Genomic DNA, 12,499 nt, shown 5'->3' with positions numbered 1-12,499 from the left:
CTTAGACAATTCTACATTGGCAGCAAGCATCGTTTTGGTAGCATAAACCATCTTGTCGGGAAATTTTGTGGTGAGGACGTAATTGATCTCCAGCTGATCATGTGGGACAATTTGACATAAGATGCCATAAAAATTCCTAAACCCCTTGATGGCATACTCCTTTATTTTGTTTATTACACTCATACATTCCACTAGGAAAGTATATTGTAGTTTTGTTGTTTGTATGAAACAAGAGTATTTTGTCAAACTCAAGTACAATTGTTACATGTAAAACATTGTAAAAGAATTTGTGAAGGTTTCAAGTCGACATCTCAATTGAGTGTTAAAAAATTAGAAAAATATGTGTGCAGTTGAAGGGTTAAACAAAAAGTTAAGTAAACAAAAATAACCATTAAAAAATCATACTTTTTTAGATTATGAAAAACTGAACCAGATGCCTCTAACTTGATAACTCAATTATGCATCACAAACACAGACTTCCTAACTCCAAAGTAAACAACTTTGGACCTCAAATATAGATTTCCTAACTCTACAGACATATTAACTCTATAAATATACAAATTTCAAACTTCAAAATTCAATTCAACACTTCAAATAGTCTATAATATCATGTCAATCTACATTTACCACAATCAATTTTAACCATTCTCAACGTATAATCATGAGTGCATAATTGGAAAAATGCCAAAACATAAAGGAATACATTGAAAATTTTAAAACATTTAAAGACTAATTTAAAAAAAAAAAACAAATAAACAAAAAACAAAAACAAATAAACACCCAAACATAGATTTAGCCAATTTTTTTTTAATATCAATCAATAAAAAAAAATAATAAGTGATAATAGATGAGGTTGAGTATGATTAAGGACAATATTGTGCAAATTGTAGGTTAGGATTTATTACCTTGAAACAAGTATTTGAAGCAACCAAAACCAAGGTCCTTGGAATTGTGTTCCGATAATACAATAGTTTAGAATAATAAACCTACTTGATGGGTTCTATTATTTTGAAAACTTTCTCTTGATGGATCTGGTTGGAAGAGGATATGAAAAATGGAAGACTCTGTCGTTGGAATAGTTGTATACTAAGTCAGAATAGCCGTCGGAAACGGAAGGCAGATATTCAATAAAGAAGCTGAAAGAATACTGGATTTGGTGAATCCAGTGGGTCGTCGCGTGCATGAAAGAATCAAAGAGGCTTCAAACTTCTGATCCCATACTAGAAAGGTGCTTGACATAATTGTTTGGCAAAATAAGTATCAAAAATTAGATCAACGTACATGATACACTTTACACATTTGATATACTTTTGACATATACTTGATATACTACTAATATATGTCCGATACATTTGATATATTGGTGATACATACTTGAACTATTGATAGACACTTGGTTCACTTAATATACTATTGATACACGGTTGAAAATTGTTAGTTATTTAAGTGTTTTAAAAAATATCACAAAATTAAATTTTTAAAAAAACACTTTTTTTCTAGTTATTCCAAATACATTCAAATTGTCAAAATGCATTGAGTGTTAGTAAGTTTTAGGTTGAATCTCCTCAACCCATTGTATATTTATACTTAAAGAATGAAAGAAACATCATTTAAAAAGGAAAAAAACTACCAAAAAGGATGAAAAATGTAGTAAGTCAAAAATTAAAGAGTAATCTCATATTATTGCAAACAAAAATACAAAAAGTATATAAATCAATGAAAAAATACACAACTGATATACTTTAAATGTGGTATATCAGTTAACTGACATACCAAAAAACGTGAGTTCGTTAAAATGGTAAAATTAGAATACGAAATAAACGAAAATTTAAATTTAAGAATTTTGTCATATCTACAATTTTTCATGTGTTAAAAGATGCGTCCCTAATTATATATTTTGGATTTGCCATCCATTGCAAATTCTCAACAGAATAATAATAGCATAAAACACAACCACGTCTTCTCATCATTTGTATTCCGATGTGACGACATTAAACAACCTCCAATAAACATATCTACAATACCAACCAAAATTATCACATTTTCTTTCTAATGCATTTTAAAAGTATCACGATTAGCTCATGAGTTTTAACCCAAAAAGAAAGCCTTGAAATAAAAATTCCTAACAATCCAACTCATAAATAATCCCTAATTCTTATATCTCAATCATGTGGTTGTGTGCTTGTCAATGTCAAAGTTTATTTTAATTTGGGGGGTTTATTCGTTTTTGTTTCTTTTCTTTTTTTACATTAATTAATCTGAATGTGGACTTTGTGGAATGCTCAAGTCTTCACGTGTTCGCTTGTGCATTGTCGTCTCTTACACGAAGCGAAGAACCAACCAAAAAAAATGGTTTCAAAAAGTCAACAATTTATGTGTCGAGATTTGACAATAAAATCTTCTCTCTCTTCTTCCTTATGAAAAAACACACAATAATTTTATAATTTTATTTATTAGTTTTACTTTTGGTAGCACCCTCAATTTCTCCGTTGGATTTGTCAATAATCCCTAATGAAAAGCTGACGTGATGTCTGTTTTTCACTTTTAAAAAATATTCTTAATTTTTTATATTAGAAAAACATGTTGAAATGCCTTGAATCCGTTATCTAGAACTTTAAATGACTAAGCATGGAGGTCTCCCTTACTGGTCAGCAAGTCAAGATCCAGAAGCGACGTGCCCTGGTAGGGATTCGAACGAAATGCCCCTTAAAACCTAAGTTAAGTTCAAATTTATGTTATTTATATTATTTATATTGTTAGCCCTAAGATCAGAGAAGTGCGCTATATAAACTCTCTAACTTTAGAGGGGTCTCTCTAAATTTATAATCTCTTTATCGATTCTTTACTGTTTATATTTTTTTTCTACTTATCTTTATTTGACGATTTCATACCAAAATATTTCTATAATTTGTTAAAATATAAAATACTTTTTTAACCTTTTCTTTTCTTTCCCTCCCTTTCAATTCCTCATTCCTCTATCTTCTTCCTCATATAATGGTCAGCAACCGCCGACAATTTTCTCCTCAGCCTTTTTCTTCTCTCATTCCCATGTATGAATTGACCATTTTAGAACCAATTTATAATACCAAACTTATTTTATTTCCACAATTTTCAATCCATCCCTCTTTTTTACTATTTTCACGCTTCACAATCTCATTTCCGTTCCACCCTCAATTATTTACTCATTTAATGATTTTTAGTAATTCTGATTACATTATAGCCTTCCAAACAACTTATTAACCACTCCAACCTTTGTTGAACTAAAAGCTTGGTCTCAATTTGCACCCTGGAATTCTCTCCCCTTTTTTTTCCTTTTACATGGAGTGGAAACCATAAAAATATATCAGGTGTATTTATATAAATTAGAAGTTTCGCGTTAATTTTTTATATATATGACAAGCTGACTTTGGGCACCATTTGCCCAAAGTTAAATTTAAACCATTTTTTTACACTTGCCAATAAACGTTTGTTGTTTGAAAGCGTAGTATACAAATTTTAGTTTAATTGAAAGTCAGAATTCAATTTTTAGAGTTTGATGAAACCTCATACGATAAAATCTTCATATATATAATCTCTACCATAAGAAGTATTTGTGAGAATTTTATCAAACCATAGCCACTAAATTTCAACTTTCTTTGAATCATAGGACCCATTTGATAACCATTTTATTTTTTGTTATTATTTTTCAAAAATTAAATCTAGACACTATTTCCATACGTTACTTTTCACCAATGGTTTAAAAAACCAAGCCAAAATAAGACACGAAATAAACTAATATAAAAGTTAAATCCAAACTAAATTTAAACTAATCAAATACGATTGGATATCATTTAGTAAAATATTAAATTATAACCTGTAAAATATGTGTACTAAAACTTGGCAAAATACTATGCTAATTGTATAAAGCTATTTAGGAAAAAGTCAATTGGTACCTCAAACTTTGTAGGCTCAATCCATCCAAAACTCTAAATTAATAATAGAACTATCGATTAAAACCCTATAAACTTCTAAAGTTAGACTAACGTTGACCCTTGTATGGAATTTCATTTGAAAATTATTCATACATAATTTTGACATATAAGAGGAATCAACATGATATTAGAGAAATATTGAAACCAACTAAATATGCAATTTTCATAGATCAAATTCCACTATTCCAAGGGGTACAAAAACGAGTTCGATGAGCAACTTTTTCATACATTGCAAGCAAAAAAAACATTCATGAAAATGCGAACTTAAAGCATACCTCAATTGGAGAGCATGACTTCGACCAAGAAATCAAAGGTCTGAATTCCTCATCTTTAATGTTGGATTTGAACTCAAGAAAGACAAAAAAACATTTATGAAAATAACAGCTTGGAGATAAGTGAACCAGTGATCGGCATATGTCGTCAACCAAAAGAGCTTAGAGACTTGAATGCCTCCTCGAAACACACATTTATTAAAACTAAATTTGACCCTAATATATTATGTATACATAATAAGGTGAGAATTACAAGAGTCGTGTGATATTTGAACCATATTTTTTGGTTCTTACAGGGAAAATCAGGAGTCCATGAACTAGTCCTACTCATCATACTTATTAGGTCTATAAATTACAACAAAGAACCCTTTTTGTATAAGGAGAGAGGAATTGGAAAATAAAAGAAAGAAAGAAATGAATCACAGACCTTTCTGCCATAATAATGAGCAGAGCTTAGCTTAAAGCTGACCTTAATTGCCCTTCAATAAGCACTGAAAGAGCGCCCTTTTTTGTTCTAAGAATTCATTTACTTGACGCAGATATAATAATAATACTTTTTTTCTTTTCCATATTTTTCTCGTTCCTCCAAATAAATGGAAAATTTTTACCACACATCACGGAGATACCTGCCACTCATTTGAAGATTTTTAACCATACTCTCAGCCTTCGAGCTGTCGAGAGATCCCTGGAAAAAATTCACGCACATACATTTTGATTAGAAAGAGATAAAAGCACAGTTCTAAAAATAAAATCACAAAAAATTTTAATCTCGATGACATAATGGGAGGACAATTGGATTCAAGACGAGTCATCCTACTGCCTCTTTCAAAATCTTCGTGTGAAGCATATCAAGAAGGAATAACTTAAAAATAAAAAGATCTACCTTACTAGTAAAAATGGTCAAAATAAATTCCTAATGGGGCTGATCTTCCAAAATGTAATTTGGTTACATTTTGCTTAAATTAAGAATAAAATGATTTCATTGAGATCAACAAAATGTGGACCCGTCCAGGCAATAGAAATCTACAAGTTTCGACAAGGAGAACAAATAAAGATGTTTGATGCACACAAATTCTGAGGTCAAATTCATATTATTAGTTCCATTTCCAACATATGTTGAAAAAACCAGTAAATGGAGAATAAAGATGGATTGTAATGAAGAAACCTGTTCTTGCACAATGTTATGAAGAGTTCGGTGGACATCTCTGGCCATGCCCTTAGCATCACCACAAACATAAATGTAAGACCCTTGAGATAATAGCTTCCAAATATCCGATGCCTGCAGAAGAAACAAGAAGCTCTAGCATGTAGGTCGACAGTAAAATGAATAGACATCGAACTCGTACTCTTGAATACGGTAGAAACAGGTTTCGAAGTTCACCTTTTCAACCATTTTATGCTGCACATATTCCTTAGAGGGCCCCTCACGTGAGAACGCAACAATCAACTCAGAAAGTGCACCAGTTTCAACAAAGTTGTTCAGCTCATCCTCATAGATGTAATCCTAAAGAGAATAACAACACTTTGTACTCGTTACGGATTCAAAATAAAATATAGCATCCTCTACCATGCACCACTTACCATTTTCCTGTTCCTGCACCCAAAGAACAATATGGAGTGTCCTAATTCTACACCAGCTTCTTTCAGAGCCAACCTTTCCTGCAAATATAAAACCAAAATGTAAAATAATGCTCATACAAACTTAGCTAGTTTGTAGCATGAAGATGAATTCGGTATTATAAAACTAAAAACAAGTGCAATAGTAGCAACCTGCAAGAACCCCCTGAAAGGTGCCAACCCCGTTCCAGGACCAATCATGATAATGGGCAATTTAGAATCTGTGGGAAGCTTGAAGTTTGATTGCCTAACATAAATGGGTGCCCAACTGCATGCTTGGCTCTCCTCTAGTGAAATAGCATTCTGCGCAAAGGAAGTTATCAAAACTTTATCCCTTCCCCAATATATGCTACATTTATGTAGTGTTAACGGTTTGTCATCAAGTAAATTCATATTCATATTAAAGAAATGGCAAACCGTTTCTTTTAGGTGATGCATACCCAGGTTTCTTATCAACTAATTTTAAAAAGAGAGAAATGAAATAATATCAAAGTACCTTCATCCAAGTTGAGCATACACCTTTGTGAATTCGTCCAGTTGGTGTTTTGTCATAGACCAATGCACAAGTTACATGAATTCTAGATGGGGCCATCCTGTGAATATATTTCCAGAATGTTCAATAAAAATTAAATGCACGGGAAAGGAAAGGAAATACTAACATAAAATGGAAAAATCGTTCAAAACTTGGTAACTATTTATGCTGAGTAAACAAAGCTTCATAAGGTTTCTTTTTATCATGAGTAAGTTTTGCAGCAGCTTTAAGTAAAAATAATTAAATCTAATTTCTACAAATTCATCCCTGCTCTCAATTGCCTATATATATATGTTTCTTCCTTTTTATAAGAAACTGATCAGGGAATTTCATCAAGAGTCAAAACATGACAGCCCATGGCAACCTATCACAAAAGCTATTACATGAAGGTTTTCCAAATTGAAACGATCACGGAAAGAATATAGTTGCAAAATGAATCTTTGTGATTTGCACTCCACCAAGAAGCCAAATTCTGTATGCTATACACAAAAGAACACTCTTGTAGACACCTTATCCTCAAAGACTCTAAGATTTCTCTCTTTCAAAATTAACCCAAGGGTAGCTCTCACGGCAGAAAACCAAAGAATCCTAGCTTTCTGTCTTAATCCTATACCCATCAAAGGCTTCCAACACCATCCACAGAATTTAGGGGATAAAAGAGAGGCCCGGCTCTTTGGAAATGTAGGTCCAGCCCTTGTAAGCAAAAAGGCAATGTATGAACAAGTGATCAAGTTTCTCTTCCCCTTGTAAGCCTGTATATATATCCAAAATCATCGAATCTATTTTATGCATTGTACTAACTAAAGGTCTATAAGCGAAAGTTGTCAAGCAGGTATCACTGCTAATTGTAGATTGATCATATAGAGTAGTCAAGAGAGCTCTATGTAGAAAATTAACAAACCTCTTGTCCATAACTCTAGCTGTAATGCTTTTAAGGACATGTAAGGCAGCAGTTTTTTTTGGATTCCAGGAAGAAGATAAGCAATAAACACAACACTAATCTCATTTCATCTCATTCATTCAGAAAACTTAATCATATGAAATTATTCGTTTTCTTATTATGACCTTCCATCCACATCAACGTGTGTGCATATATATATATATATGTAACACAACCACCAAAATTTGTGAAGATTCCAAATTCTTCCCCCTGATGCAATCTTATAAGTTTCATACACACAATTTCAAATACCAACATGCTTATTAAGTTTTTTTTTCCCTACTTTCTTGATTTTAAATAATGACATAAGGGCCAAAGCAAGCTTCATCCAAGAATAATTTCAACAACCTAATCGCTGCTCTGGAACATGCCTAGTACTTCAAGAAAACCTATTTTACCTTTTATCCAACAACTTGGAGCTATTTTCAGCTTTGCCAATAATTTTTGCAGTGATAAAAACTGTCAGCAAAATGTGTACCTTGGAGAAGATGATATAGAGTAGTATCGAGGCTGCAAGCGTGGGGCAACTGCCGCAAAAAAGACACCAAGTGGCGGCCTTGCAGATGGAAATTCAGCCATAACTTCGAGAAGACTTCTCTGACTTGTAACTATCCATTGTGAATACTCATCCTATTAACGTTGAAAAGAAAAGGTGACAATGAATGAATAGTACTATAGAAGATCGTGACAATCAATCTACTTGTACGGTACCTTTCCAGCAGGTGATGCAAGATGCCTTAGTCGATCAGCCTCTGCTGGATCAGAAGCATGAGCAGCTAGAGCAACCAAGGCAGACTGCAAAAAGGGAAAAATGTAAGAAAAAAAAGAGAGAGAAAGTAACAATAATATATCATATAGCAAGAGAGCTCCAAATCAAACCTTCTTGGGTGAACTCAAAAGGTCTGCATATTGAGTCAATGCAGTCCTTAACGTGCAAGGTGCAAAAGGTGGTGGCAATGAACTTCCACTTAACGGTGTGCCATCTTCGTTATCGGTATGGATAGAGAAATATGTTTCAGGTGACAGACCAATTAAACGAATAGCCTCCTCTACAACTTCATCCAAATTCTCACAAAAAACACCCACATGATCTCCAGTTTCATATCTGATGAAAAAAAAACAGCATAATAAAGTCAATGTACTATCTCATGCTACTACAACTAATTTTCTTATTTTATGTTAGCTACCAATACATCAGATTATTAGCATTGGTTTTTGGCAAATAATAGAGAAAAATTTATATATCAAACAAGATAACTTACGTCAGTCCAGTGCCAGAAATATCAAACTCCAGATGGGTGCAAGACCTGTCTGATGCAGAAGTATGAAGTTCCTTTCTCACGGCCACATTAGCCCTGTAGACAGTAATACCATAAGTAAGGTGAGAGGGAGCAAGAAATTGTTGCATCCCAAGTAATCACTTCTAAGGTACCTGCATGGATGTTGAGCATCGTAAACAGCATGACCGTTTGCAAAAGCCCATCTCTTGTCCCCACCGGGTACATCTGCAGCATCATAGAATACCACCCTGTACTCCAATACAGCAGCAGTATATGGGGTTGAAACTGTTGTGGAGTCATCCTCGTCTCGAAGTAACTTATCCAGCTGAGGCCATAATGCTTCACGCCTATAACAGGAATCAGTGAACTGATCATTTTCCATACATAAAACAGAATAAAGAGAATATCCACTGCTATGAGATTATAGTCCACTATAGATGTTCCTAATACCAAGCAGAGAAATCATCCTCGATGCACTGATCATCATCTCCTAGACCCACTGGGACAAGACGCTTTCCACCTGCAAATACACAGAACATATCATGCTGCTCATGCAGAAACAGCAAAAGAGCTCCAAATTCACCATATATAATACGTCCAATGAAATTATACAGCCATCAAACTTTATGGATTTTTTTTTGGGGGGTCAACCTTCATGCGGTTTATGCTATCAGTTGGAAGAGCGGCTACCCCAAAAAGGTGAAAATCTTATCATGTGAAATTCGCCTTGAAAGCATTAAGCCTTGTGATAAATTACAAAAATGAATCCCAGCCTCACCAACCCTCCATATAGATGTTCCATCAATTAAAAAGGTGGGAATCTCAAATCCATCTCTTCATTAGTTGTGATCATCAAGCTACAAATTTTTCGTATATTTTGTTCTCTATTGGCTGGTCTGCTGTGTTTGATTTCAATGAATGTGTCTCTTGCCTATTTTCATCTAAATCGTCCGTTTAAGAAGAAAGCCAAAGTCTTCTGGCTCATTGTATTTGAAGCATCCTTTGGGGCACTTGAATTAAAAGGAATCATAGATTGTTTATTCTGGTAAAAGAGTGATTTTTCTACTTTTCGGAACAGCGTCCTCAGTAGGGTAAGTAGATCCTACTGTAACTACTCTTCTACTGACATTTTAGCTAATTGGAGGGCTTTCTTGTAACCGCCATTCTCTCTTGTACATTTTATTTATTTCACGCACAGCACATTAAATGATTAGATCTGCAGTACTCACTGAGACACAAGTTCTTTATTCTCTAATATGGTATCATTGTTCTAATGGGCGCACATTTAAGTTGACATCCCCTCCTGAAGACCAAATTTCTAAAAGCAACAGTATGATCTAGTTCTACCACACGTTCACCCTAGGAATGAAGGCTCCATTGAATGGATGTTTGCCTTTGGCATGACCTTCATCACAATCAAAGGCATTATTTGGACTTAAATAACCACCGAATGCCTAGTTTGAGTGGCTTAATCTATGTTTAGAGAGCTTCCTCTACTTCCTGCATTTAAATTCTAGTTTACTTTTACCACATTATACGGATAGGAAGCAGCACTTTATTTGCTACTTTTGATGGGAGTTCTTGCCTAAAGATACTGGTCAGCTTCATTACTACCTTGGTACTTAGATTGTTAGATGGGTTATCTGAAATGGTGGTCCGCCATTTTTTGTGTAAGGCACGTTGATGTTTTGTTGGTTAAATAAAAAGTGGTAAATTTTAAAGCTACTTTTCACTGAAGAGCTACAAAACCCTCTCAACCACATTGTAATTTGAGTAACAAAGTGTCACAAGCACAGAAGCTGAGCTCGATGCAAGTCTTTTCAATTCAAATGAAAAGTCATAACCATATTATTAAACAAGAGCTTCAGTTTCAGAAGGATTGAAAGATAGACATTGATGACAAACAATTGCATGCTTTTTATCCATTTTTATCTTTCACTACACAAGGCTAAAATCTTTCTGCCTTTTCATTCTGGCAGAAGAGTTCATACTTACTATGCAAAAGAAGTCAAACCGCCCTCCAAATACATATTTTTGGTTTAAGATAAGAAAAGCATCGTCCAAATGAAATTGTTATTGGATAATATAATAGTAACAAGGAGCGCTTTAGTACTCAACCAGAAAAAGTTAAAACGAAATGGTAATTTTACCCTGTTCAGCAAGCTGTTCATCGACCACTTTTGCAATCTATTGCAACCAAAAAAAAAAAGGAATTAAGAGTGAGCCTTTAAATTCATTTAACATGGATACCGAAACTGAACATCTTCATGTTATTGAACCTTATTGAAATGCTCATATTGCCGGTTACCAAGACCAAATACTGCATACTGAAGATTTGAAATCCATTCTCCCTTCTCTTTCCCCTAATACATAAGTAAAAAAAATCAATTATAGCTCTAGAAGACAAAACACATATAATTCAGTCAAACTTTGAAGAGTAGAATAATGCAACAACAAACAAACAAACAAAAAGTTGAGGAAAGGGAAAGAATATACCTCAGAGAACCATTTATAGAACCTTGCTGCATTATCCGTTGGCTCACCATCACCATATCTGCATGCACGGGTAATTATAAGGAAATGAATATCCAAAAGACCAACGAAAGATTCATTGAGAAGGAAAGGAAACATAAACGACAGGAAAAGTGCGTTGAAACTCACGTAGCTAAGAAGAAAATAGCTAAAGTCTCTTTTTTCAACTTTTCTTCGTACTCATCGTCATCGGCTGCATAGTCATCCTGCGGAAAAGTTCAGCTCCAAAATGAGCAACGTGTAAACTAGACCCAATCAGAATTTAGCAAATGTCAGTCAAAGACTGACGGAAAAGAAAAACAAGGTCATGCATACCAAATCAACCACTCTAAATGTCGCCTTCTCATATCGAGCTTTTGCCTCCTCGGCAAGAGCCTAATTACCAAAATCAAAAAAAAAAAAAAAAAATCAACCATCGGCATTCAGCAGTAACCTAGCTAACAATTCAATCCAAAGCCAAAAATTGAAAAAATCCAAGTCGGTGAATGAACACGTGTTTCCTACAAGCAAACCTTTGAAAAACCTTCAGCGGTGCCGGTCTGCGTGCCAAAAAAGACAGTGACCTTCTTCTTGCCATCATCTACTTCCGGCTCGGGCTCTTTGACTATCAACTGCTTAGGAGGCTCGAACGGTTTAGCCTTCTGACCACTGGATCTCTTCCAAACAAAGACCACGACGCAGCCGATCAGAACCGCAATCGAGGTAGTCAAGATCATAACGAACTCTCTGTTGTCCAAGATTAGAGTAGCTACTTCCCGAACCGACTCAGAAGAATCCTGTGACGGATCCATCGCCTTCCTGATTATTGCAGACATAAGCTCCAACGGAGAGACCTTCATCGACCTGGATTCCGGCTGCATGAGGCCAAACCAACACCGGAACTGAACAGAAAACGAGAAGAAATAGAAACAGCCTGCGGAATCCGGTAGATGTAATGATAATAGGAAAGAGAAGAGCACCGGATTCCGGCGAGAAACGGAAAACAGGTACAGAAGTGAGGGGAAAACAGTGGCCGGAAAAACAGAGGGAAAATGATGAAACTTCTCTCTCTCGGTGGTTGGTTGTAGGTAGAGAGAGAGAGAGAAACAAAGAGAATGAGGAGAGAGGGAGATTGATGGGTTTATTGAGAGCGCATTCGTGAACCAAACTGAGGGAACGCTTACCAAACCTGAAGAGTCAAACCCACCTAACCCCATCATACTTAACCATGGTTAAATCTTGTCTATTTAAATAAATAAATAAATAGATTGTAATTACAGTTGATAACCATTTTATTTTTTGTTTTTGTTTTTTTACAATTAAGTTTATGAATACTATTTTTACCTCCAAATTTTCTCTTTTATTATCTACATTTT

The 12,499-nt window shown here is 34.5% G+C and overlaps 1 protein-coding gene across 1 annotated transcript; it reads right to left on the bottom strand.

Annotated features, from left to right (window-relative positions):
* Positions 1-4,401: 4,401 nt before the first annotated feature.
* On the bottom strand, positions 4,402-12,254 carry LOC120079425 (NADPH--cytochrome P450 reductase-like). The gene is made up of 18 exons (XM_039033597.1): positions 11,657-12,254; positions 11,460-11,519; positions 11,274-11,350; positions 11,109-11,166; positions 10,892-10,975; positions 10,763-10,799; positions 9,063-9,132; positions 8,765-8,959; positions 8,595-8,687; positions 8,212-8,437; positions 8,044-8,127; positions 7,811-7,962; positions 6,357-6,453; positions 6,014-6,163; positions 5,825-5,902; positions 5,625-5,747; positions 5,409-5,522; positions 4,402-4,928 (listed from the first exon to the last, which is right to left on the bottom strand). The coding sequence occupies exons 1-18, from the start codon at positions 12,002-12,004 to the stop codon at positions 4,848-4,850; spliced, it is 2,127 nt and encodes a 708-aa protein (XP_038889525.1). The 5' UTR covers positions 12,005-12,254; the 3' UTR covers positions 4,402-4,847.
* Positions 12,255-12,499: the final 245 nt, after the last annotated feature.

This window comes from Benincasa hispida, chromosome 6, assembly GCF_009727055.1.
Source record: "Benincasa hispida cultivar B227 chromosome 6, ASM972705v1, whole genome shotgun sequence".
Lineage (NCBI taxonomy): Eukaryota > Viridiplantae > Streptophyta > Magnoliopsida > Cucurbitales > Cucurbitaceae > Benincasa > Benincasa hispida.
The sequence above is the reverse complement of the archived record's forward strand: the minus strand, read 5'-3'. Positions and strand labels throughout refer to the sequence as shown.